The sequence below is a fragment of the Amphiprion ocellaris genome, chromosome 3, assembly GCF_022539595.1.
Source record: "Amphiprion ocellaris isolate individual 3 ecotype Okinawa chromosome 3, ASM2253959v1, whole genome shotgun sequence".
Taxonomy (NCBI): Eukaryota; Metazoa; Chordata; class Actinopteri; family Pomacentridae; genus Amphiprion; species Amphiprion ocellaris.
The window spans coordinates 15,870,518-15,897,389 of NC_072768.1; the positions used below are offsets into that span (position 1 = coordinate 15,870,518).

The 26,872-nt window shown below is 44.9% G+C and overlaps 1 protein-coding gene across 2 annotated transcripts; it reads right to left on the minus strand.

Moving 5' to 3' along the window:
* Window positions 1-1,886: 1,886 nt before the first annotated feature.
* Window positions 1,887-25,312, minus strand: LOC111574658 (filamin-C). 2 transcript variants are annotated; one of them, XM_023279360.3, is made up of 47 exons: window positions 24,549-25,312; window positions 21,893-22,141; window positions 20,271-20,368; window positions 18,998-19,148; window positions 18,394-18,512; window positions 18,192-18,269; window positions 17,924-18,086; window positions 17,571-17,771; window positions 17,290-17,406; window positions 16,548-16,685; window positions 16,229-16,355; window positions 15,993-16,129; window positions 15,701-15,894; window positions 15,489-15,602; window positions 15,239-15,382; window positions 14,956-15,079; window positions 14,506-14,666; window positions 14,306-14,396; window positions 14,000-14,169; window positions 13,779-13,896; window positions 13,421-13,683; window positions 12,694-13,291; window positions 12,238-12,411; window positions 11,269-11,431; window positions 10,853-11,181; window positions 10,637-10,760; window positions 10,297-10,453; window positions 10,028-10,217; window positions 9,905-9,928; window positions 9,542-9,783; window positions 9,334-9,433; window positions 9,096-9,236; window positions 8,828-8,956; window positions 8,563-8,736; window positions 8,271-8,435; window positions 7,918-8,121; window positions 7,680-7,832; window positions 7,466-7,588; window positions 7,103-7,351; window positions 6,668-6,937; window positions 6,387-6,524; window positions 6,114-6,229; window positions 5,176-5,308; window positions 4,876-5,052; window positions 4,500-4,718; window positions 3,860-4,081; window positions 1,887-2,606 (listed from the first exon to the last, which is right to left on the minus strand). In XM_023279360.3, exons 1-47 carry the CDS (start codon window positions 24,922-24,924, stop codon window positions 2,419-2,421), a joined length of 8,235 nt encoding a protein of 2,744 aa, XP_023135128.2. In that variant the 5' UTR covers window positions 24,925-25,312; the 3' UTR covers window positions 1,887-2,418. The 2 variants fall into 2 exon arrangements, with proteins under 2 accessions (XP_023135128.2, XP_023135129.2); XM_023279361.3 differs by lacking the exon at window positions 17,290-17,406.
* Between the last annotated feature and the right edge of the window lie 1,560 nt (window positions 25,313-26,872).

Here is a 26,872-nt window from a genome sequence, read left to right on the forward strand (position 1 = left end):
TTGTGGTGACAGAGGAAGCGAGACGAGAAATAAACCACTGGATCTGCAGAAGCTTAGATTGATTGGAATTTAAAGAGAGGGAGGAAAAATTAAATTGGGGGAAGCGATGGAGGGAGGGAGAGGCTGGATCAGAATAGATGGAGAGAGAGGAGAGAGCAGGAGTCAGCATGATAGGGGCAAGCAAGAGAATGAGATTTTTGCCCTGAGAGCACCAACTTCAAAAGCTTTTGGGGGCATGCCTTTACACAATTTTACTCTTAACATAATCCAGATTTCTTAGTGTGTGTGCGTGAGATAGAGACAGACAGTGAGAGAAAAACAGAGAGTGAGACATGATAAGGACGGGGATGAGAGAGATGTATGAGAGAGAAAAGCGTCTCCATGCAGAACAGAGTTAATAACTCATCACGCGTTTCACTAAGTCCAACATTAATGACAGGTTTTTTGAAGGTTAAGTTATACAGTACATTAGCGTGTGCTAAATGAATTTGGGGCAGTGATTGTGCAGTCTGTGTCTTTAGGTTGTCTTAAATGTACTTTTGCATGTCTGTGTCTGTGTTGTTGTGTGCGTCTGCGAGCCTGTCTGTCTCCTATTCTTCCATCTGGATTCTTTTAATCCCATTCTCTTCCTCTAATCCTTCTACCACTCTCTTTGCCCTATCCTCCCTCCTCTTCTCCATCAACCCCCTCTCTCTCCCTTTTTCTCTCTGCTTGCTTGCTTGATCGCTGCTGTCTGCACGGGGAGGAGCTGTATCCTCCACGATTCACTTGGCAACCACTCGAGATAAACATGTTGTGGTGGACAGACGCCTGGGTCCCGGTCCGGAGGAGCAGGATGGGGAGGACAGACTGACGTGGGTGGGCCATGCCCCGGTCCGAACGTCAGCACAGACAGAAGCGGGCATCGCCAGCCACTTGGCCAGATGGTCCGGAGTCGAGGCGCTCGCCACTGTTCATCAGATGCACCCGCTCGCTCTGTCTTGCCTCACCATGGCCCCCAGCATCGTGTCACAGTGGAACCAGAGAAAATTAGCACCTAATTATAGGCTCCTCTCTGTGAAGAATGGTACTGGTGCTGGTGGAGTGTGTCACCGTGTGGAGGCTGGGTGGCTGACTCACTGTGGGACTGAGGCCTGCACAACACATGCAGAGGACATGCAAAATGCACACGCACAGGGTCATGGTGGAGGCATGGTGGTTACACACACATATGCACAGGAACAGACAAGCAAGAGGCTGAACCACCCTCGTTTCTGCTTAATTTGTGCCTCAGCAGGGTCTCCCTCCCCCCCCATGAGGATGCCAGCACAGAAACCACTTGTGTTCCATCTCTGATCCAATAGGATTAATTACACACACAATGGAAGTTGATGCCTCTGGTTTCTACGCTCTGCGGGCTTCCTTGTGTTGTCGATGGTGTAGTTAATCTTCACTGGGAACAATGGAGATTTTGTTCTGGTGCATTTGGTGGAGATGTAGATACAGATGTGAGCTTGCCTATGCTGCCATCTTGTGATTGCATCTGGACAAGTACAGGATGTAAATAAGAGGACAAGAAAAATATCCTGGACTATTTTATTTATGCAATACTAAAAACTGATATTAAATCAAACGTAAATGAGGCGCTTTAGGAGATCCACTATCTGTCATTATTATGGGTTCCCCAGGAGGAAAGTCTTCCTACACTCAGGATGCAGGACAGATACTCAGCCGAGAGCCTCTGTGATCAAGAAAAAATATCCTGACAACTGCTCAGACTGAAGAACCAGCAGCGGTCAGAAAATAGCTGCATGATGAAACTGTGAAAATGTAAAACGTAAGAGATGCCTGCTGCAGAACTGTGGAAGTGTTTGCGAGCACAGCGTGAAATCAAATAAATCCAATCATTTTCATTTGGAAAGTTAGCAATTAAATCTTTATTAGGTCTGCAAAGACTTACCAAAAATAGGTTAATATAACAAAAAAAGTCCATCTCTCATTCCATACAAAACCACATTGTATCACATTTTAATCCTCTTGATTACACCAGCATCTCTGAACATTCATATACTGTGCTACAACATTACAACAAAACAGAACGGGAAATTTTATGGACCTAGCAAAAACATTTAACCAACATCACTCAGAGACTCGTAAACCACACCGTTGCCTCTGCATCCCTCTGACTGTGGACGCATAGTTGTGAGTGTAAAATGAAATTTCTCAAGTTAATACAAAACTTTGGCACAACAGATGTTCTGCAGTCAGTAAAGCTTTAAGCAAATGTCCTTGCAGGTTTTTGAGCATGTTGAGTATATTGCATTCCGCCGGAGAGCAAACAGCAGAGCCGGAAAAGAAGTCAGGGAGACTGACTGAAGAGAAAAGAGTGGTGGGCTGGTGGAGGAGCAGGGATGGAGCGATTGTGCAGTTTGTTTTTTTTTATGGTGCAACCACTTTGTAAGGGCTCCCAGGGACGTTATCGTCACCCCATTTCACAATGACAGTGTAACTGCCCTTGTCCTTGACGGTGTAGGTGACATTATAGAGCTTGTTGCCCATGTGCTTGACGTACACATCTTCACAGGGAGCATGAGGTCCATGGACACCCACCATCAGCATGTTGGTACCTGGATGGAGGAACAAGAGATGGATTTAATGACTGTGGTGTCCAAAAGCTGTACAGATGTGTGTGAAGTTTAAAGCTAAACTGATCTTTTTAAATGCATCAGCATTTTAGTGTCTTTTTTCTTTTTTTTCTCCCCCCAACCTTAACATGAAACACCACTGTACGCTACCAGTGAAGCACTATACATCCAGTACAGTTTGCAATAAGCTAGTGAACACAGTGCAGCATTTTTCAATTTACAAGTATCAACGCTGTTCAGATATTTACAAGATATTTCCCTCTGGAGTTGGAGGAGACCAAAGAAACCATTTAGCTTGACTTGTAGTGACCAGGTGGCCAGAGACACAACAGGAAACGAATGCTAATTTTACTCTACGTCTGCTGGAGGTGTAAACTAGCAGCTGTTTCCTAACAAAACAATGCTGTATACTGATTTGTCTTTTGTGTTTACAGCATCAAAGCAGCTAAATTCTTTTAATATTGCTTCAGCATCTGTACACACTATGTTTGTTTGCTTAATATTTTACCATATTTACCCTTTTAAAGGCATGTTATCTTTAAAAAGTCACTAAATTTACACCATTTAACAGAGCCAGAAACTATAAAAAACAGAGAATCATCAGATCTCCAAGTTAACAGTAAAATTGTGACATTTCATCAGCTTGCTTTATACTACCTGTCTCATTCAAAAAATCACCAAAAACCCCCTTTGTAGTAAACCAATTCTGTAAAAAAAATAAATAAATAAAAAAATAGAAATAATAAGAATTCTGTGCTCCTCAGTGCAACTGTGAAGCCATTTGTCATACTGAAAAACAAAATCTGTGATTTTTCAGCTGAACTGCAGGCTGTGTTTACAGAGCAGATGGGAGACAACTATGGAAACAAATATAAAATGTAGTAGCAAAAAGTCTACATTATGCACCATTTCCTTCTAGTATTGGTGACACCTGGGCCACTTGGATAAATGCTGTACATGTTGATGCCAGTTTTTTTTTTTACTTTTTGCAAAAATAAATAATCAAATTCATTATTTGATGATTTATTACATTATAATGTCCTACTGCAAAGAAGACATTTTTGAATTCTCTCTACGTCTGGCCATGGTTGTGCTGTTTCCAAAAGAGGTGCAGAACTTTACAGATAACAATAAGCTGACAGTGAGTAAAACTGGCCGCAAAAAAATTCCCAGAAACTGTTTGGGGTTCAGAATGTTAATGCAAAATCTGTGCTCAGTCTTCGTCGTCATCTTACCTGCTTTGCTGCAATCAACTGTAAAGTTATTTTTCTGCCCAATCGAAGCCTTGGCCAGCCCTGTTCCACGACAAACCACCTTGCTGGCGTCAGATGCCAGTTTGGTTGAGGTGGTGGAAGAAGAGGCGCTATAGGCACCACCCACTTTAGAAGATTTGGTAACAGTTTCGACCAAGACAGAAGAAGTCTCATGGAGGCTGTGTCCTCCTGACAGCCTCGTGCCTGCAGCAGAGAGAGACGGAGAGGGAAAAAGGTTATCGACAGTCATCGTGGCTTAGTCCAGACATTACATAACACACTCAGTATTGACAAAGATATAAGACTGCTCATGGGGAGAGTTTGCCTCTACAGAAAAGTACAAGGAAGGGAACTAGCGCCTGCGATCAGATAATAATAAAGTGAACTTCCAGGACTCTTGAGACTTGTTTTCAATCTTGAAAGTATTTTTATGATACATTAATAAAAAAGGGGGGGATTTGTATGCACCGAGCAGTGACAGGAATATATCACTGTAGTGCTGCAGAAAGGCACCTTTTATCTAAGATGTACATTTAGCTGTACAAACGCGGATTACAAAACATTTTCCCTCCACAGTTTCCAAGCCATTTGTCATCTGCAGATCAATGACAGTGAAGCAGACCTGTGATTTTAGCTTTGAAGGGGCTGCCCACTATGTGCTGTGGCCCGCCATATTTGATGGTGATGAGATAGTTGCCGGGTGCCATTGGTGTGTAGGTGATCTTGTAGCCTTCGGGGCACTCCCTGCAGTCCATCTTGACCTTGGATGGTCCGTCGATGTTGACTGACAGAGTGCCAGAGCCGGCGTTAGAGGTGTTGACTACGAATTCTGAGGCTACACCTGGAAGAGGGAGGAGCAATGCAGAAAGTGATAAAGATGGGAACAGAATTGTTGTGAGGACTGTGAGATAATGATATACTAGCATTCTTATTTTCTAATAATACTAGTATTATAAGGAATTGTGGTATGTATTTGTAGTTTTGGTAGTGATCTCTACCTGTGGTTCCTCCCTGCAGTCCAGCTCCATGTGCAGTCACCATGCCTGGGTCTCCAATCAGCCCTGGATCTCCCACTCGCACATTGAAGGGGCTTCCAGGAATGTGGCATCCATTGAACTTGACATCTATGGCGTGAACTCCGTTCTCACGTGGAATGAAGCGGATCGCACTCTTGTCTGAAAAAAGACAAGTGGAGATGTTTATGGTCTGCGCTCATACAAGATGCTTCCAGATAAATCAAACTGAATGAACTATATTTTGATGTCTGCTTTGCACTACAAACTGAGGGTTGTGCGTACCGCTGTCGAGGTCAGACACATAGCATTCCTCTGAAGAGCCAGAGGGGGTGTGGACTTTGGCGTCGACCACACCTCGGGCTCCGTTACGCTGCACCATGAAGGATGCTTCTTGGTTTACTTTCAAGTCCTTTTCCTACAAAAGACCGGGAACAAGAAGATCACAATAAGCGCGCATGTGTGTGCCTTTGTGTTTGCGTGTGCCCACACCTTGAGGGACACAACGTGTGTGACTCATCGTGCCTGAACGAGAATAGATAGAGCACTTGGGTGTGAGAGGCAGAAAAGGTCAGAGTTTACAGCGAGGCGTTTAGTGTTTTTGCCCCACAGGCGGACAAGCGGGCTTACCAGACATAAGAGATAGCGTGACATTTTAAACGTTGCTATTGCACTTCACCTGGCTTTGAGTGGTAGAAAAGCACTCTGAAGTGGCATTTCAGTTAACTAAAAATACATGGTTTTAGCATTATTGGCAGCTGTAATGGAGACCGGGAAAGCAAATATAACATCATCTGTCTTGAGATGAGACCAATATTGTGAGTTGCCGCAGGTATCTTTATGTTTTGCTCCACTCTTTCTCTTTCTTCCTTCCTTCCTCTCAGACAGGAACACAATCACATGGACCAGCTGAGTGCCCACATAGCACAGCTTGTGTTGCCCCACATTAGCTAGGGACAGTTAATCCAGCCCTTCATCACTGGCCAGCATCACAGTATTATAGTTGTGGATACTGCTCCAACACTGGCATTCAATTACACTTCAAGGGCAAAGTGCTATTAGACAAAAATATCGACAACCAATCATACGCTATGTTACATGCCATCTGCTATTCAGCCTTTATATTTTTGCATGTGTGCATGTTTTGTGATTGCTGCCAAGGTTGTGCAAATAATTATTGCGAGTGTTGTCAGTTTTGTGCGTATGTGTGAGTGTGAGCTAACCTGAAGGCTTGTGACAGTGAGCCTGCGGGCCTCGTCTGACAGCGTAGCAATCGGAACGATGAAGGGACTGTCAGGGATGTGCTCGTTGTTGAACTTGATTGACACCTCGTAGTCACCTGGGGAAGCAGACAGGTTATTTACTTTCACCATCAAATGAACTGGAGGGAGCACAGAGGAACTACTGAACAGCTTCGCAGTTCAGAGACCGAAAAAAACCCTTATAAAACATGCAAACGAGCAAAATTCTATGCTTGTGGTTGACAAAAGTTTCACCTGGTTCTTTCACTATGTAGGAGACGCCGCAGGAGCCATCCTTCCTGTCTTCAAAAGAGATCTCAGCCTTGCTGGGGCCCTCCACGGCAATGGACAGACCACCAGCACCTGCCTCTCTGGTCCAGATACTAAATTCAGCTGGAGGCGCAGAAACAAAGCTCAATTAGGTTCAACTTAAGTATCAACAATTCATTAAACATTAACAATAGCGTCTTGAATAATGTATGGAGAAAACAATTCTTCCAAGTGAGAGCAAATCCATGTCCACAGAGAGAACTTACTGGGTGCTCCAGCCACGCCTCTCTCCAGACCAGGACCTCCTGCACGGACCTTGTGGGCTCCTCCTTCTCCCATGGGGCCCACAGTGAACTGGAAAGGACTACCGGGAACGTGCTGGCCTCTGTACTTGACGTTGACAGTGTGGGGTCCGATCTCCTGGGGGATGAAGCGCACGCTGTATGTGCTGCTTCCTCCATCAACAATGTCAGCATCCACTGTTTTTCCACTGGGGCTGGTCACCTGAGCCGTCATGGCCTGCGAGCCGCTCTCAACTGGTGAGGCAAAGCAAAGCAAATGGTTAGATACCATCAAGATATCTGTGCAGAGTACAGAGCAGTTATTCTCAGATTTAAAAAGCATGTGTAATTTAGTAGATAGTCAAAGCTAAATCCTGCATGGTTAGAAATTTACCAAACTGGGTTAGAAGCCGAACTCACCCTCAGGTCTGGCAGTGATGCCTGCAAAGCTGCTGAGGCTCTCTCTGCCCAGAAAGTCTCCAAAAACATCTCTGAATGGGCTTCCTCCCCCCCCCACCTGGGTGCTCTCCTCCACTCGTACCTCCCTCTTCGTCTCTCCACCGCGGGTTTTGCTGATCTCCGTGCGCTCAGTGCGGGTGTAGGTGTGGCTGCTGCGGGTGAATGTCCGGGTTAGCCTCTCCTGAGCTGAAACCATCTGGAACCAGTTTCCTACAGCAAGGAGAAAGCAGTGAGAATACAAATGCGAGTGTGCGGCACCTTTCACTCGTTTTAAGAAGGTTGACCGCTGCCCTCTAATCATTTCTGACCGGCTTCTGTACTCACCTGGAATCTTGAGGTTAAGACCACATGTGCTTCCCACTGAGGCAATAGAAGAGGCCTGTCTCTTCCTCGTAATGCTCTCTTTGATCCTTCCTTCTCCGGTCACCTTTACTGTGAAAGGACTTCCTAGAAGGAAAAACATAGACATACAGATTTATTTCACTTAATACGTCAAATATTTTGACATTTGTAAATCGTCCAAGTAAAAGATTCTAACCTGGGATGTGCTTTTCTGCAAATTTGATGTTAACGGTGTAACTCCCAGGTTCTGTTGGGCAGTAGGTCACCCTGCACGTCCCATCCTCTACATCTTCACAGTTGATATCCACTTTGCTTGGACCCTCAATCGACAATGCTAGACCTCCATAACCTAAGTGGAAACAAAAAAACTGAGTTGGTATTCTTTTCCAGTTGTGCTTGCTGTAAAGGTGGAACATTCAGTTTACAAAGCTCACCTGCATTCCTTGTATCCACAAAAAATTCTGCCATTTCGAAAGTGTGTGCCTCCACCAGGCCTTTACCGAAAGCTTTCACTCTGCTGGCCTCACCGATCTCTGACTGGCCAACCATGATTTTGAAAGGGCTGTTGGCCACGTGCACGCCATTCTTCCTCACACTCACTTCATGCTCACCAACCTCCTTAGGGGTGAAAGAGATGCCTGTGGACATCAAAACAAAGAGAGGAAAAACAATCAAGACAAAGAGAAAGCAGAAAATGAAATCTTAAATGCGCTGTATAATCCAATAATGTGTTATCAAAGTTCTTTTCCTCTTGTTATTTTGTGTGTCTGGCAAGTGACTATCTCACCGAGGTGTCTGTTGGGCAGCCTCTTCAGCAGGCAGGGCTCTTCATTACCCGATGGCGCTCTGATACTGGCAGCCAGAGAGCTCAGATCTGTCTCTGCGATCTTCAGGGACACGTCGGCTGCTGTGCCGACATTCAGCTGGGAAGTCCTGGTTATGGAGTCATCCCCTGACATAAAAGAGGTGGTTTAGATGCCTGTCAACCCCCACAACCTGATCTATAGCCGAAATATACAATATAAATATCAGAAGTGTGAAGAAAGGCTGTCTGTGAGAGGCACAATGTATTTTCTCACCAGTGATCTTGGCAGTAAAGGGACTGCCAGGAATGTGCTTGTTGTCAAACTTGACAATGATGTTGTAATCTCCAGGAGCAGTGGGGAGGTAGGACACGGTGCAGGTGCCGTCTTTGTTGTCCTTACATGTGATCTCAGCCTTTGAAGGACCTTCTACTGCTAGTGACAGACCACCTGAATGGAAGCGTTAAAAACAGTTTTGATATGGTTAAAGGCATATCTAATTACACATTGAAATTATTACAATAAAAGTATGTCATTTTACCTTCTCCTGCATTCTTGGTAACCACAGTGAAAGTGGCAGCCTTGTTGACCATCCCATAACTCAGACCTGGACCATAAGCAGTCACCACTCCACTGTTCACAGCATCCACATAGAACTGCAGAGGGCTTCCTGTAGAGAACACAATCATGAGCAAAACCTGAGTAAAGTTTTGTCATAGTGACGGACTTCTGCTGTTTGGTGTGGATGATAATCAGCACAAAAAGAACACAACTTCTTCCCATTCCACCTAATGTGGTGTGTTTCTGACCTGGAATGTGGTTTCCATCGTATTTGATGTCCATCTCGTGCAGGCCTCTCTCTGTGGGCTGGTACTTGATTGTGATGGTGCCATCCTTATTGTCGGTGATGTGCGGGCGAGCAGTCTTGCCAGAAGGCATCCGCACCTCGCCTGGAGGGTTAAAATGGCTAAATGTCAGTGACCTAAAAAAACAAAGATGTTTTGTCTGTGCAGGATTTTGTGTCTGTGTGAGTGGTGTTTGTCACACCTGTGATTTCTCCTTGCTGTGGCGTGAAAGGGACGAGGAAGTTAACGGGACGGAAGAGAGGATCTACGGTATCACGGGGAACGACCGGTTCATTTGTGGCCTGTCAATACAGAGAAAAGACAGATTGTTGGTTTCATACAACTAAATGTCAGAACGAGAGCGCACTTTGCAGACAGCTGAAGCAGTCATTTGATACTCCTTCACTCACCACCACGTGGAAGGGGCTTTTAGGGATGTTCTGCCCCCCAAAGCGGATGGTAATAACATATTTCCCGGGTTCGGGGGCTGTGTAGTAAATGTCAAAGGTCCCATCATGATTCTCCACCACATCCATGTCCAGCTCCATCCCCTGTGGGGTTAGAACCTTACAGGTCACCTTGCCTTTCCCTGCAGCCTTGGCATCCACTGTGATAACTGTATCCTCTGAGGTCTGCAACTTCTGAAGATTTGCTGTTAAGGACAGAGATGGAAGACAGGTAAAGGGTAAAAAGTGCTGAATAAATGCATGGCTTCCCGTAAAAGCTCCAAGGAATGTAACACAGATATAAAGACTAAAGCCTTGGTTACTCACACACGCCGTGTCCTCCAATTGAAACTGCAAATTAAAAGATAATCATAGTTGAATATACATAAAAAATCATAATACAGCCTGTGATAATATTTTCATTTACACAGTGCACAGTAGTTTTCTTACCTGTGACACGACATTTGCTGGCATCTCCTGTAGGCAGAGACTGGATGCGGTATGGAGAGTAAGGGATCTCATCTCCTCCATATTTAATGGTGATTGTGTAGGGGCCTGTAGAGTCAGGTACATAGGACACTGTGTACGTGCCGTCCCTGTTGTCCTGGATGGTTGCATTCTTTGGCTTGCCCTCTGGATCCTGTGAATAAACATTTCAAGCTACTTTAGATGGTGGCTTATGGTCCCGAAATTACTGTGTAAACAGTAGCTAAACCCACCAGAATCTGCACAGTGAGCAGTCCCTCTCCAGCATCACGAGCATCAATGGTGAACTCAACGGGCAGGCTTGCAGACACACCTTTGGTGTCCAGACCAGGGCCACTGGCGCGTACCTTACTGGCATCATGCCCAGGCTGAGACATTACCTTGAATGGACTGTTGAAGGAGAGAATAGGAAGCGTAATTACAAAGCCCAGTGTGTCAAAAGACAGAAATAGAAAGAGAAAATGTGGTGAACTACTTTTCTTTCTTAAATCCAGTCAGACAGAGCTGAGGTTTAATTAAGACATATCTGAACTTACTGCTCTGCTTCATGTTTTTTTTTGGGTCAAATTGTACCTGTGTGGGACTTCCTGATCCGCATATTTGACCGCTACAGTGTAGGGGCCATCCTGAGCTGGGGTGTAGTGAACTGTGTGGGTGCCATCACCATTGTTCTTCACACCAACAGGCTCCACAGTACCTGAAAATAACAACGCATCATCAAACTTAGTGATATTTGTTAGTGTGCGTGCAAGGTTTGTGGAATTTCATGTTCATACAGTTTGTCTTTACCTGTTGGGCCATAGAGTTTGACATCCAGTGGGGCCTGTCCAGCCTGGGTAGAGTCTACTGTGAAAGTCTGAGGAACATGAGCTCTCACTCCAGTGCCGAGACCTGGACCTGAGCACTTCACTTTGCTGGGATCCACAGGGTCCCTGACTGGTACACGGAATGGGCTGCCAGGGATTGGGTGACCCCCGTAGTTAATGTTGACATCATAGTCTCCGGGAGTGAAGGGGACATACTCCACACTGCAGCTGCCATCTTTATTGTCCTTGCAGGATATTTTTGCCTCTGAAGCTCCCTCGATAGTCAGACCAAGGCCTCCTGTTCCAGCACCCCTGAGGGAGAAGAAACATTTTTAAAAATACTCACATATTTGAGTTCAACCCCCACAAGTTTCTCCTTTATATGCGGTTTAGCCGTACCTGGTCTCCACTGTGAAACAGTTAGATTTGTTGGTTATTCCTCCCTCCAGGCCTGGTCCATAGGCTCGGACCCGGGTTGGATCACATCCCTCCACCACAGACACTCTGAAGGGGCTCTTGGGTACAGGCGCGTCATCATACTGCACTTCAATCAGATGGATTCCTGTGTACAAACAGATACATGGTGTCTGTTGTAATACCTCTTTGTCTGAGTGTTCTCAAAGCAAGCAAATATTTTCTGTTATTGCCGCTTGCTTTTAATTATGGGCCAGACAAATTCCCTTTTAGGGAGATAAACATCTGCTTATTTATAAAAGACACTATCTAGAGCGCAGACGCTCTGGTGAACATACAAGGCATTACATCTGTTCCCTATTCATTATTCTGTTACAACATTTTTCTGACAGAGCTCTCTCAGTAGGCCTATATGCCAGATTCCCAGCCACACTGCTGTGATATGAGAGCATGTCTGGTGGTGGAGAAGTGCTCTGTGATCTCTTTGCTTTGTGTTATAGGTCTCTATTAATATCCCCTGTCATTCCCCTGCTGTATTGCTGTGTGCAGGCAGCCTTCAGCACACATACCTGCCTGGTTAAGAGCTTCTGTTCCAGAGCACACTATTTATAAAACAGAGCCTGTCTGCCTCTCTGCCTCCCTGCTCTCTGCCCCTCACATCATTGCTCCACTGCATCATCCTGTATTCATACCCCTCTCTCGCTCGCTTTCTTTTCCTACTCTCCTGCTTTATTCCCAAATGGCACCCAACGCAAGCACCTGTTAGTGATTTTTGTCTGTCTGTATCCACTTTCAGACACCCCGTCTATGTAAAATCCACTATTTATCTGCATCAGGTTAGGTCTGTAGATGTGAAAGTTTTCTGACAAAGCTCCTAGTTCCAACATTGATCCTTTAATTGCATGAATTAACACTTTTAAATGGCCCAGGGTATTATTTTCTCTATGTTCCTACCATCCTCGAAAGCTGTGTACTCCACTCTGTAGGTGCCGTCTCCCTTGTCAGTGATGTAGGTGTCTGTGTTGGTGCCAGAGGGGTTGATAATGTGGACCTTCACATGATTTCCTCCAACCTTGTTGAGTGCGCGGGCATCAACAATGAAGTGGGTTGTGACTTCTCTGAGGACCCCTTGAAACACAAAAGCACTTAACATGATTTGTTGTCCAGGACTAACATCAAATAGGTTCAATCTCAACAGTAAGACGTTATGTATCATTACTGATTCAGATTTATGAGCTGTTTATGAACTGCTTACTGGTAACAACCAGCCCAGTGTTTTCATCAGCAAATAGTCAATTAAAAAGTGATGCCAGAGTGAATGGCTAGAAGTATCTGCTTTATTTGCTCACTAAATGACAATCCCTTCACATTAAAAATGCAATAAAAATAGATTTTTAACTTATGTGTTACCTCTGGGTTCCACTCCAGGCCCATAGACGTGCACCCCGGTGGTGTCCACAGACGGCTCCACCTGCAGGACCTTTGGAAAGTGGGGAATCATGTGGCCACCGTACTTGATGGTGATGGTGTGCGTGCCATGGAAAGGTGGGATGTATGTGACTGAGAAGGTTCCCTCTGCAGTTTTCTGGATGTGCACTTCAGCCTTAGCTCCGGTTTCTGACACAATCTCAATGGTGAGCTCAGCGTCGCCTGCTCTGGTGCAGTCCACAGTAAAGGTCGCAGGCTCACCCGCTTTGGCCTTCTCCAGACCTGGTCCGCTGGCGGTCACCTTGCCGGGGTCGAGAGCTGGGCGAACGGCTGCTTTGAAGGGAGAGCCAGGGATGTGCTGCTCTGCAAACAGGATGTTGATAGCGTACTCACCAGCCTCAGTGGGCAGGTAGGACACCGAGCATGTGCCATCACCATTGTCTTGGCACTCGATTTTTGCCTCACAGGGACCCTCCACTGTCAGGCCCAGCCCACCTGCACCAGCCCCCTTTGTATCAATAGTGAATGGAGCTGGTTTACCCACAATGCCTCCCTGCAGTCCTGGGCCATAGGCTCGCACCTGTGATGCAACAGCCAGGTCAGTATACGTACAGTATTAAAAGCTTGTGTATGTACAGTATGTATGATTTTCATGAGCTCTGAGTATTTACAAAGTGCAGACCTTCATGCAGCTTTCATGAACTTTTACCTTTGAAGGATCAGCAGGCATCACTGCTTCAACCCCAAAGGGGCTTCCCATCACAGGATTCCCATCATAGCTGACATCAACCTTGTACTGCCCCTCCTCTGGGGGAATATACTTCACACTGTGAGTGCCTTTGGCCTTATCTGACTCCAACTTGCAAGGGATTGGTCGGCCAGAGGGTGAGGTCATCTTCACACCAACATTGCCCTGCCCACCAGCACCCTTGGTGTTAACTGTGAACTCCTGGTCTTTTCCAACTTCCACTTCTACAGGAAAGATTAAAATTAAATAAGTAACCATCGCAGTTTACTTTTTTCTCATTGTGTGTGAAGGAGTACAGAAGTCAGTGTTTGGTACTTACTGGTGTCTAATCCCTCCACTTTCACCTTTCCAATATCCATAGCTGGTGCCACTGTGATGTGGAAGGGGCTCTTGGGGATGGGATCTCCTCCATGAGTCACGGAAATTGCCATGTTGCCCTGAAAAAAAAAAAAAAACACCAGAAGAAGATGAATATTAATTGATGAGGGCGTTCTTGTGAATAATTCTGTTGTAATGTTACTGAACAGAGGCCTACTGCACCTGTTGAAGAGCTGTGTACTTGACCGTGTAGGAGTAATCGTGGTTATCGATGATCTCAAAGTCACGAACCGCCTCTCCTGGGCCTGATGCTGCAAAATGCACCTCAGGCTTGGCCTTGCCAGCTCCCTTTGTGTAGATGGTGAAGTGAGTTGGAGCGCCCACCTCCACACCTGAAACACACGTGCAGTTTGTCAGTGCTACCAGCGTTAGTCAAATCATTCCATTTCTATGACACCGAAGCACTGCAGTGGGTGATAGATGTAAATCTGAATAACTTTAAATGTAGTATTCATCAAAGAATCTCACCTGTCTTGTTGAGTCCAGGACCTTCTGCTCTCACCTTGCCAGCATCATGGGAAGGATCCACTTTGACTTTGAATGGGCTGACTGGAATTTCCTGAGAAAGCCAATTCACAAGTAATCAAAAGAAGAAAATCAAAACATCAGTTCTCCAGAGATGCGACACAATCCATCAGTCCCGCCTCAGTTGGAAACTGTATTCTTACCTGGTCAGCAAAGAGCACCATGATGGTATATCGGCCTGGGCCTGGGGGAGTGTACTTGACAGTGAAGGTGTCATTGTCATTCTTGATGATGTCAAAGTCGATGTCAGCCTCGGCAGGGCCAACCACCCCTGGGGCACACTTGATTCCAATGCTGATGTCCCCTAATGGTGCATAGTAATGAGCGCAGTTCACAAAGGTTACTCAAAAGTAGATGATCTGAATAAATTGCAGCAGTCGCTCCACTGCCTTGAGCTTTATTTTGAGTACAATTATACATTTCAAATAACTTATCCTCACATTGCAGCCCAGCTTCACAGATTCACCTATTCAGCTCTTTCTGTGCTTTACATTTCCAGACATTGACATGATGTGGCACTAATTTCATTTAGAGGCCACTAAACTCAGGAGTGTTTTTGTAAACACCCCCATCATCTCCTTGTGCAGGCTCACCTTGGCCGGCCTCGCTGCAGTCCACAGTGAAGTATGTTGGCTCGTTAGCCTTGAGCCCCGTCTTCTCCACTCCAGGCCCATAGACCTTGACTCTGTCTGGATGAGAACCCTCTCCAACCAGCACCTAATGAATTCACAGTGTACTTGAAGCTGAAGCAATTGATTCAAGCACAACTGCTGCAATCCTCTTACTTTGTCTATACTTGCTGAAGTATCATTATATGAAATTGGCAAATTTTTAACTGCAGTATAGCCCTGTGTGTGTACATGCTAGGACTCTTACCCTGAAGGGGCTGTTGGGCACATTGACATCACCCCAGGTGATGATGATGGTGTGCTTAATGGGCTTGACGGGAGTGTATACACACAGAAATGTGCCGTCTCCCTTCTCAGTGATCTTGATGTTGATGGTACAGCCTTCAGCGTCCTACATACAAAATCCTGTCAGTTTTGCTCTGTATAGCCACATGCAATATAAATGAAGCTTTCTATAAAGAAAAAATGTATATTCCACAAACTGGAGCGCTCCATACCTGTGCGTAGATCTTGAGGTGACCCTTCCCAGCCATACGGGCATCAATGGTGAATTCAGTTGGTTTGTTCACAGTGACACCAGTTGGCTGGAGGCCTGGACCGTGGGCTTTCACCTGAAAACATTTCAGTTGGAATACGGTTAAAACAGAGGACTGTGCTAACCCACTTTATGCCTATATTTATCATTTAGAATTCAGTGACTGAGAATTACCTTCTCAGGGAAAACATCATTGACTGCAGGGAGAATGTGGGCCATGAAGGGGCTGTCCTTGATGTCTTCATCATCACAAATGACATGGACAGCGTAGTCACCAGGCTCGGTGGGCCAGTAGCGGACATCACAGGAGCCGTCACCCTTATCATCACACTCAATTTTAGCCTGCGATGGGCCTTCGATGGAGAAGCCTGAGCAGAAGAAGCATATACACATTTAGACTTTCCATTTAAAAAATAGAACACCACCTGTCTTTTGGAAAAACTCATATCACTTTCACACATCTCACCCAGAGTTCCAACTTCAGTGCCGATGGCTTCCACGACAAAGTCAGCAGATTTTCCCACCATGCCAGTCTTTAGACCAGGACCCCAGGCCCTCACCTTCTGAAAACCGGCCTCCTTGCCCACCTCGACTTCGAAGGGGCTGCAGTATACAATAATGCAGAAGAATACACAATATTAGCTTGTGTAAATGTGATTGCGCATTGTTAATGAATAGCTAAAGGCAGCAATAGGACCCTACCTGCGTGGGATAGGCTGGCCTCCCCAGGTGATGCTGACTGTATATTTGCCAGGCTTAAGGGGGTAATATTCACATTCATACACACCGTTCCCTGCATCTCGGACTTTCACTTGCTCCTCTGCTCCAGCTGAGGATGAATAATACTGTCAATATGGATACTTATCTGCTCTGAGGCATTTTATGCGTTGAGTTTGGTGCTCTACTATATACATGTGTGAATGCAATGTGCAGACACAAAACCCAAACAAAGGAAATAATTCCAAAATTGTATGAGGAGGCGTGATGAGTGATGCAGAGAGGAGAGAGGTGTCTGACTCACTTGGTCCTCTGACTGAGACACTCAGTGCTCCGCTGCCAGCTCCCTTGGTGAAAACTTTGAAGTCTGCAACCTCCTTCACTCTCACGCCTTTAGGCTGAAGCCCTCTGCCAGTGGCTCTGCAAGCATTTGGGTTCATGGCTGAAAGGAATAACAACAAATGTGAAAAAAAAAAATTTAGCAGAGCAAAAAAAAGCTGAGAGTAGCCAGCAGTTGACAGCAATGTTAGTAGCAAATTACAATTCAAGAGGGATTCCATAAAAGGCACAGAACCTGTAAATGAGAATGATGCTTTTTGCAGCACATTTTACATGAAGTAGAGTGCCAAACAAGATATTGGCACATCACAGTGCATTGAGGGAGCATCTGACAACATTTCAGTCAGTCACTCCGAAATGTTGAGGGCAGGCTTTAAACTGAATGCTGGCTGATGCAAATTTGGACATGATCAAAACAAACATGTCTACAGCACAAGCAAAGATGTTTAACAAAGAAGAACAAAGAAATGCAGGGACTGACTGAAATGCAAACTGAGACAATCTGTGCAATGCATCTCATCTCTCTGAATATAACTACACCAACAAGCTGCAGGATGCAAGAAGATGGAGCAGGCAAACAAGCATGGCACCGAGCCACGGCCTCCTAAACTTAAAGAAAGCATCTGCATGGCCTGGCATGGGATATGGCATTGGGATAGTCTGGCTGTTGCAACGGGCAAAAGCTCCTCCTATCAGACAATACTAACTTGGCCGGTCAGCTTTTTTGGGGGGAGCCCCCTTCTCACCCTTCGCTCCAGGAGGGGCGAGCACTGACTGAGGAACTATTTGCAGTGGAGCTCCCGAAGGAGGAGCAACAGTTGGAGCTAGAAATGACAGATAGGAAGGGTTACAGTCTATACATGGTGGCTGTTCCCAGGGAAAATAAAGATGACTGTAGATTGTGATGGATAGATCGCCCTGACACTAACAGCACGCTAAGAAATCAGATTTGTCTGACAGTATTTTACAACACAGACAGATGGCTTACCCTCTGCGATGTTGACAGTGAACGGGCTCTTGGGGATCTCCTGGCCTGCGAACAGTACGTGAATGGTGTGAGGCCCCTCCAGCACGGGGCGATACGTGCAACGGAAAACGCTGTCGCCCTTATTTTCCAGGATGAGCTCCACTGTGTCCTGTTTGCCCTGAGGATCGACGATGACCACACTGACGTCGCCGTTACCAGCACCTGAGTTTGCCAAGAAATTGAACGGCTATCAGAGGGTTTACTTTAATGTTTTAATATGTTCTTGATTTTACAACACTCCTGCAAGTCTTTCATTCAATTACATATTTGTTGTGTACATGTCTGCAAAGTGGTTGATGGTTTTCCATACTTACCAGCTGTGTAGATGTCAAAATAGGTGGGTTTGTTGGCCACATTGCCTGTAGCCTCCAGGCCGGGTCCCCTTGCCTGGACTTTGCTCGGGTCACCCATAGCCTTTGATACGTTCACTGTGTAAGGGCTCTTGTCAATGTCCTGACCTGCAAACAACACTTTCACCTATTGCCAAAGACAACAGAAAGATAAGTTTATGACACCTTAAATCGAGTGGTTTGGCCATATTGTGCTGAAGATGTAAAATAAATATTGCCAGTTTGTTCTTACCTTATGGACACCCTCAACTTTAGGAACATAAGTGACAGTGTAGGTTCTGTTTTTGTCTTTGTTTGGTTTGACCTTAGCCTGAAGAGTAAGAAATCAAACCAAGCAAGGGTTTAATCAAAGATAACGCGCTACTATTTGCAGCTTTGAGACTTATTATGCGAGTTAGGCAGCAGGATGTGTGTTACTATCATGTTTGACTTGCCTCCTCTTTGTGTCCCTCAGGATCCTCAACATACACCAGGACTTCACCACTGCCGGCTTCCAGAGTCTCCACAGTAAACACAGCTGGCTGCAGCACCTTGTTGCCATGAGGCTCGATACCTGTGATGTAAATAGAAAGATATGAGGTAATGTGGTATACTCAGAAAGGCTTGGGGTAACACAACTGTTTTAGAAATACACAACAAATAGGCAACCATAGAACACTATTTTAAAACTAATACGGAAATAGGCACAAAAATAATATGAGGGTTGAGTTTACATGTGTGTGAGAAAGAAATGTCTAGTGAGTTTGGGGGAAAAATGCTTTGTAAAGCTCAGGTAGAGTATAGCTTCTTCCAGAAAGACTTGAGGCAATGCAACATTTGTGAAAATATATAACAATGTGATACACTAACAAAAAAACATGAAAAGGTTTAACTAAAGGATGATGTTTGTACTGTTGCTATAGTATCTATGTGTCACACGTGCCAAATGCCACTGCTTTGATATTCAGGAATGAGACGGTGGAGAATATTCATTATTTATTTCATAGTGTTTGTAAGAACTGTTGTGAGCTGTGCAGCTACTTGTGCTGAGCTACACACCTGGTCCATAGGCTTTGGCCTTGTCCGGAAAAAGCTGTTTGGGCCTAAGAGGAGCCCCGGGCTTCAGCTTTGCCTTGGGGAACTGAGACAGGTAGGTCATCACGGAGTGCTCATCCACATCTGGGTCCACGATTTCTTCCGGGGCAATCACCTGGAGCACAGACAGTCAAGCAGCATTATGGGAGTGAATCACACAAGCTGGCTGTGCTTTTCTGTGCTAAAAATGTGGCTGAGTTTTGAACATAGAGTTCAGATTTTAAGCAACCATGACCATGAAAAGGCACTATAGTTTAATTTATGCGTAAATTAACTGCACTGTTTTTTGTATGATTTATTTTTTCTACAACTTTCCCTTATTACGCATAGTGCAATGGGATTTAACAAGGATTAAACCTATTTTTTCTCTCCACCTCTGACTCCTTTCTAGCACTTGTTTGCCTGTCTATCTCACAGTGTCACAAAGCCATGCTCCACACTGGTTATATTTAACCTCAGGACAGTGGAGTCAAGGATTGTTGCCCTCAGTAAGCCAGCCAGGGGGGATTTATCCTGAGCCGGACCTCTCCCACATCTCCTTAACAACACTACACTGGAATCCAGCCCCCGGGCGTGCAGAGCCATGACATACACCCCCGGGCTATCTCACCAATGCTAAGCCTCACGGAGAATAGCTCACCCTGTGCTTTAGACAAACAAGTAAACAACCTGCATGGTGAACATTACAATACGGAGACTCAGTCTTAAAAAAAAAGGGACTGGAAATATTGCACTCTTGCTCTGTTCACATTGTTATTCTGATGAGCGCAGGCATATTTACACCTCTGTTTCAGTGACTGGCTCGGAAGGTGTTAAGAAATCTCACACCTCCACAAATTCACAAATTCTACCAAATAAAACTCCTACACAGTCACTTACTGAGAGCTACAATAAAGTAAATGGAAATATTAGAACTGAGCTGGGTAATAAATATTTCATGGCACCCTCCAGCTAAATCTCCCTGGACTCCATATCATACATAGTGCGGCTTTTTCAGTTCACTGTTGCCTCCCAGGTATATGTGGTGAGCTGGGTTTGGATTTGGAGATTCGGGCTTGCTTTAAACTTGATTTGTGTTTAATGAATTCCAATCTACTGAGTTCATTTCAGTTGTCAATCAGAAAACAGAAGAAACATTCTTGTTTTTCCTGTTGTATTGTCTCCTGAAATGAGCTCCAGCCAGATGAGTAAACTCTAAACTAAGTGGTTTTGAACTGATGTGTGCTATGCATCTTACCTGAGGCACACCCAGCCAGTCGTCAGCCTGTTGCATGGCTTCTTTGGCATTCTGAACAGGCTTGTTTGGGTCCCACTCTGCCCAATCAGGACACAAACCTAACGGAATGCAAAACAGTAATTAGACAATTCCGCAGCTGCTATCATAAGACCACTAACTGGCTGTCAGCCCTATCTGTCTGACACGTCTAACTACAACTCTGCATGACCTTACCCACACTGCTGAATTCGATACGCGTGACGACGAATGTCTCTACTGACTGTTCAGAGAGAAACACCTTCGACAGACACCATGGCACTTTCCCTGTGGCTGGGACTAGCCTGGTCTGTGCTGCTAATGCCTAAATTGGATTAGTGCTGGCAATGGAGTGGCCACTCACTCAAAAGGCTCATGCAGGCACACCACAGAATGCTGTTATCCAATTAATATCGGCACAGAACCACTGTATTAACAGGGTTGAGTTTATAGCGTCTGCAAAGAAGGTGTGTGCAGTGACACAGCAGATTAGAGCTTTATAAAGCTGTCATTAGGGAAGGCTTTTTAAAGTGATGTGAGCTCTGGAGTGAAAGCATGTAAACATCACTGTTACGCTACAAGACAAGGATGTATGTTATAGTTGTAGAAGAAAACCAGACAGGACTGAATATTCTAGGAGAAACAGCAGCTATCTGCCTGTTAAATAAAAATCTTGGTTTCTTTATTGTCTGGTCGGTAAACCTGTTTTGTACATTTGTATTTGATTTAAAAGTAGAGCCTCTGTGCTTCAGAACAGACCTAGTTTCATCAGTTACCCTGCTGTTTAGTATTAGGTGATGAAACAACACACCCTTGTATGGTCACTGTTGCAGCACAGTGTTTGAAAGATGCGTCTGCTCAGATCAATGGCTCATATAAACACAGTTAAACATGGTGTTCTACACTCCTCTTGCTACTCCTCCACCTTTCGCTCAGTGAAGCACAGTTAGGAGAGGACTCTCTAATGTTCAGTGCTGGAAGCAGATGCCTAAGCTGGCAGTGACTCAAATTGTGGCCTTGTGGTCTTTGGATCTGTGGCTTAGGCACCTCCCTGTGACAGATTACACTGCATTTTGATGCAGGGCCAAGCATCCCCCTTGACAGAAGAGAAGGAATGGTGCCCAAATTTGGGGGTGTTGTGTAGCAGCAAGGCTATAAACACGAAAGCCTGGCCTGGACCTCTGGGCCTGAAACGGCGAGAGCGAACGCTTCAGTCATTGTGGGACAGCTGGCAGGGACGTCCTCCGGCCATCAGCAACCCCTCCACAACCCGCTGACACTACCTCGACTCCAGAGACAGACTACATTGACTGAAATCTGAATCTGAACGTGTGTGTGTGTGTGTGTGTGTGTGTGTGTGTGTGTTTAACATGAGATATACTGTAAAGCCCTTATTTCCAGATGAGGTGCCAAAAGAGACAAGTTCTCCTGAGAAAGTGATACTGTTTCTGACACACTGACTGACACATGCTTGACCCCAGCCACCATAGCAACCAAGGAAAACCTCCACATACAACAAGCCTGTCAACAGGCACTGCACATATTCTGACTCAGCACCACCACCATCCGGCCTATAGAGTCAGCTGACGCCACTCCAAGCTTCTTACCAGGGGCACAGTTGTCGACCAGAGCTCCCAGGGCTTTACCATCCCGCCAGTCACGGTTGAAATTGTTGATGGGCAGCTGGGGCACCTTGTTCTGTATCCAGCCCAGCAAGCGTTGTTTGGGGGTGAGCTTTTTCGTCTCCTCATCATCCTCGTCATCCCACATGGGCATGGAGATGGAGTAGTGGAGGATGAGAGTCCAGATAAGACCCAGGATCAGCTTTAGATTTCCATCCACAATGGCTTTACTATCTGCAGTCAGACAATAGGGACAACAGAGTTTATGGGGATTTAAATCTTGCAAAAGTTTGCATGATGCATCATATTCTACAGTATTTATTGGCATATTAACAAACTGTATTCTGAATCATTTTTTTTTCCATTTTAATTCTTTCAACTGGTATATATGTTTACATCTTAGTCATTGCTTATCACTGACAACTGATAACTAAGATGTAAACATAAGCGTAATCTATCAAAATAGCTCTTTCTCGCCATTCTGCAGAGTTGACCAGGCTATTCTGGTTAGAAATATATACAATGATGATTGACTGCTGAGGAGACAAGAATCTAATGCTCCTCACTGCTTCCCCCCGAGCCCCTTTCTCTCAGACAGCTGTCTGGCTGAGGACCCTTGACAATCTGTCATCCAGTCACAATGGTGCTCTGAAGACAGTGACAGCTGAGGATATGTGGAAACAGATCCCTCTCTGCAAAAATACCAATTGGATTTCAATTACCTCCTAAACTCGTAACGCTGGAGTGCGATAAATCAAATAGGTGGAGATTAGATTCACTGACAGTGAGCACGCAGCTCATTTCCTTAAGTTCTCGAAGGGAAAGTTTGTCAAATAAGCTATTTAAAATCCACGCTAATTTAGAAATGCAGCCATTTAAGCCAAATAACCTCTGAGGAGTGGTAGACTCTAAAGTTTAATCGACTAATCTTGTGCGATACACTCCACTTAATTCAGAAAGACTTTAATAAGGGAGGGCCTTTGATGCCAGTTGTTTATCACAAGACTGTTTTATTGCGACTGTTCGGCTTTTCATAGATCACTGCCCCCTATCACAGAGTCTTGTCTGATGTGTCACTGTTTGACTGGCGGAGGCAGGTGGCACAATGTGGCACAGCGTGGTTTTGATCCCGATGTATCTCGCTTTAAGGACAACTGTGTGGTCAAAGGGACGTCCATCAAGTGGCATCTAGTTACACACTGTGACACATGTGCAACTAAGAAGATCTTTTTAGCGTCCCTGGTTCACTGGAATGAGGCTGAGACATTATCATAAGAGAGCTGCATTGACCCACTAGTGCTGCATGCAGAGGGAGTACTAAGGAGTAAAACGCCTGGGCTTTTATTATCACGCCCTGTTTCTGTCACAGCAGTCTGACCTAGTGTGTGTCTGTACAGCTGCGACAAATGTGCCAGACACACACCAACATACTAAGTCCTAGACACATTATCCAGGACGCTCTCTCCACAGACTTTGAGGTAATAGCTGTGATTGTAACCCTGTGATAAACAAGACCCCTGAGGTTTTGCCATTGAGTTTCCTCCCTCCAATGTCATCACATACACACACACACACATTAAAACAAGCACACTCGGTGCTTGTCCAGGTGGACACACTGTGGCCTTCACAGTCCAACGGCCAAAGCCTCAGCCATGCCAGGAATTTCACTCAAGTGTGTGGCAGGATCATTAGCCGCCGAAACAGAAAGATACTCTGTCAACGTTTAATAACTATTTTCCTGTATGAATTGTGGGCTTGTCTACAGGTGTCTAATAAGCCACTCTTCATCTTGCAGTGTCTATGCATTTCATATGAGGCTTCTCCTGAGTTATTAAATGTTTTTAACAAGTGCCTTCCTGTTCACTCTCCTGGAGCGAAGTCCTTCCTTTGTGACCCTGCGGATGTGACCAAAAAAAAAAATCCACAAATCCACAACAATTTAATGTAACTTCAGCTTTCTGTGCCACAGCGTGATCCCCAAATCCCACCAGAGTTAATCCTCACCTCGCAGAGCTGCTGATGGCTCCGGACAGCAACTGGCTGTCAGCGTGAGTCGCTCTGACCTCTGACCCCTCAGAGACGAGTGTGTGTGTGTGTGTGTGTGTGTGTGTGTGTGTGTGTGTGTGGCCGCTGCCCTCACATATAAATTCTGTCATTCTCATTAGCACCGGCCTAGTGAATTTCCAGCCCATAGTTTACCACATTACTGCAGCAGGAGTATGCAAAGGCAATACAGCGCAGCCACTAAGTCCTGGCCCTGAAACAAGTAAATGACCTCAGTGGCACTTCTGCAGTAACTTTCCAATAAGCTGTTGACCCCGACTCAACACAGCTTTCCAGAGGCCTGTGAAAGTCATGTCTGGCTTTTGGCTGACACCCAGGCTGATAACATACCAACAGAGAACGTGTTGGTGAAGATTTGACAGTCCAGCCAACTTCAAAAGGTATCAAATGCTTTTTTTTTTGGCTGAACTTTAAAAATCAATGCATTTTATGAGGATTTTGGCACAAACTTAATTATCATAAATTCCTCCTTTTCATGACTTCTTCCTGTACAGTAATGGCCTGGTGATGTTTTACTGCCAGTGTTTTATTACTGAAGTTTCCATTACAGAAGCCATTAAAGCCAACGTTAACTCACCTATTGAGACCAGCTTGATGTGCTCTCTGTCCAGGAACTCTAGTGCCACAGAAACATTCTCCAGTTTCATCTGACGGAAGTTGGGTCTGGTGTGGTGCTTTCTATACATTTTCTTCTGGCTCAAAACCTCCAGGAGTGAAATGAGCTTGAGCCCATCACTAAAATCCTTCTGCAGGTCGGTGACGCTCTTGTTGACGCACTTGAGGTGCTCGTTGCACCACCTGGTGAAGGTGTTCTGCTGGATCTTCTTCCATGGCGCGTCCTCGGCCAGATCCTTCTCCGTGGCTGGCATCTCGTCGTCCTCCTCTTCCCCGAAGTCCGTGGCCTGGTAGTACTGTGGAGGCAGCTGCTCGTCGCCGTAGTTGTTGCTCATCATGGTGGCTTTTTCCGTGTCCACTTTTATACCTCGGTGACACTTGTGTGTTGAACTGTGCGCTCAGCGGCGCAGAAAACTTTTAGCAGGTCGATGGCAAGCGCGCTCTCGCGAAAGGAAAGTTCAAACTTGAAAAAGCAGCCTGGAGACTTTTCGGATGTACTTGCGAAAGAGCCACTTGTGTCAGGACGGTGATGGATTAAATTATCCGATTTACAATGTCCAAGGCAGCTGGTCGTCCGCTGGTTCTTTTTTTTTATTAATTGGCACCCTGCTGACAAGTCGTTCCTTTCTAATATGGCCCCGAGAAGAATGTCGCTTTCAGAAAAGTGGAGTTTGGTGGCAGGTGAGCTGGAGCAGCACTGAGTCTGTTTAACTTGAATGTTGGGAGAGCAAACAGATGGCTTTATAAAGGAGCCCCGGGACACGTCACTGAGCGGCTGTGATCATAGTCTATTTGCTCATCCACAAGGATAACGGGAGTCGGGGTCGGTTTACGGAGGAGGGGGCAGGGATTGGTCAGACCCCGAGCAGCGCAACAGTTGCGGCATGCTCCTTATTTTTAGGCGCTCCTATTTGGGCGGCTGGGGGGGGCTGGGACTTACCGATTGTTGTGAATGTGTGTCATGCTGCTCAGGGTCCAACAGGCTGAACAACTGAACTAAGAAAAGACAGTGAAATGTGTAATGAGCCCTTCTGTCCCACTAAGTTGCCATTTTACGCATGATAACTGTCAAAAAGTGGGATTTTACGCATTAGAATCTCCCACTGAGGCCTCGGAGAAAAACATTTTTAAGGATGAGGTCATTGTGGTAAAGATGAAGCAACACATTGTTTGATAGTTATCTGTCACCACCAAGTGAAATGCATTGCTGTGTAGACAATCCATGCTCTGGTGCTCTGGATACAAATGATGCTTGGACTCAACGTTAAAAATTAAAGCAACAGTTTGCATCAATCTTTCCTGAATTTGGAAACTTCTAATGAAATTACACTAACAGGCACAACTTTGGACACACCTTCTCATTCAATGCTTCTTATTTATTTGTATCATTTTCTATGACTAACACTTTTTTTTAACAACATAAAATTCCATTCGTATTCTTTTATCGTTTTGATGCCGTCAGTATTAATATACAATGTATAAAATAATTAAATTAAAACCATTGAATTAGAAGGTGTGTCCCAACGTTTGACTGGTTGTGTATGTTCAACCAGCAAATTAAGTTTTGGAGTTACTTACTTAGAAAAATTTCGGGTTTTTTTTTCACCTTTTCCAATTAATTTCACATTAAAAAAGATGTTTTGTATGTTAATAATTTTGAACTTTTAAAAAGTTGCTCCAACTAAATTTTCCTCAGTAGATTTGAGCTTTCTCATGTTTTCTGTTCATGTAGCAGTTTTTAAGAAATTAATTCACTGAGCAACAAAATTGTCGTCATTAACTTTTTAAAATTCGGAACTGCAGTTGTGTACTTGAACACATGATATTTAAATCTCGAAAGCAGCAAATTTTTTGTTTAATTACAATATCTATTTGAAGTAATTACCCGTACTATTATGTCATCAAAATCCTTCAAACTTGAGAAGTTTTAATTTTTGTCTTGCAACCATGTAGTAATCAAATGGTGTGCATAGGATCCCAGAATCACATTTTGAAAGTGTAGCTTGTGAGACGATATTCACATTAAGGAGAACCACTTTATTTGGATTTTGATATGCATTCAGTCATATTTCTACTCTGTCAAGCAAAACCATAGCAATATGTTTTCTATTTCGTCACCTGTACGAAGACCAAGCTATTTGCTCTCAGCTCACAAAGTAGAAATTTTTAAGCCATATTTCAAATTGCATTTTTTCCCCACATATATTTCAGGCAACATCAGAATAGTAAATGAATGTCGTCTCCAACTCTACTCAGTGACAGCATGATGGTGCTCATTGATGGTGA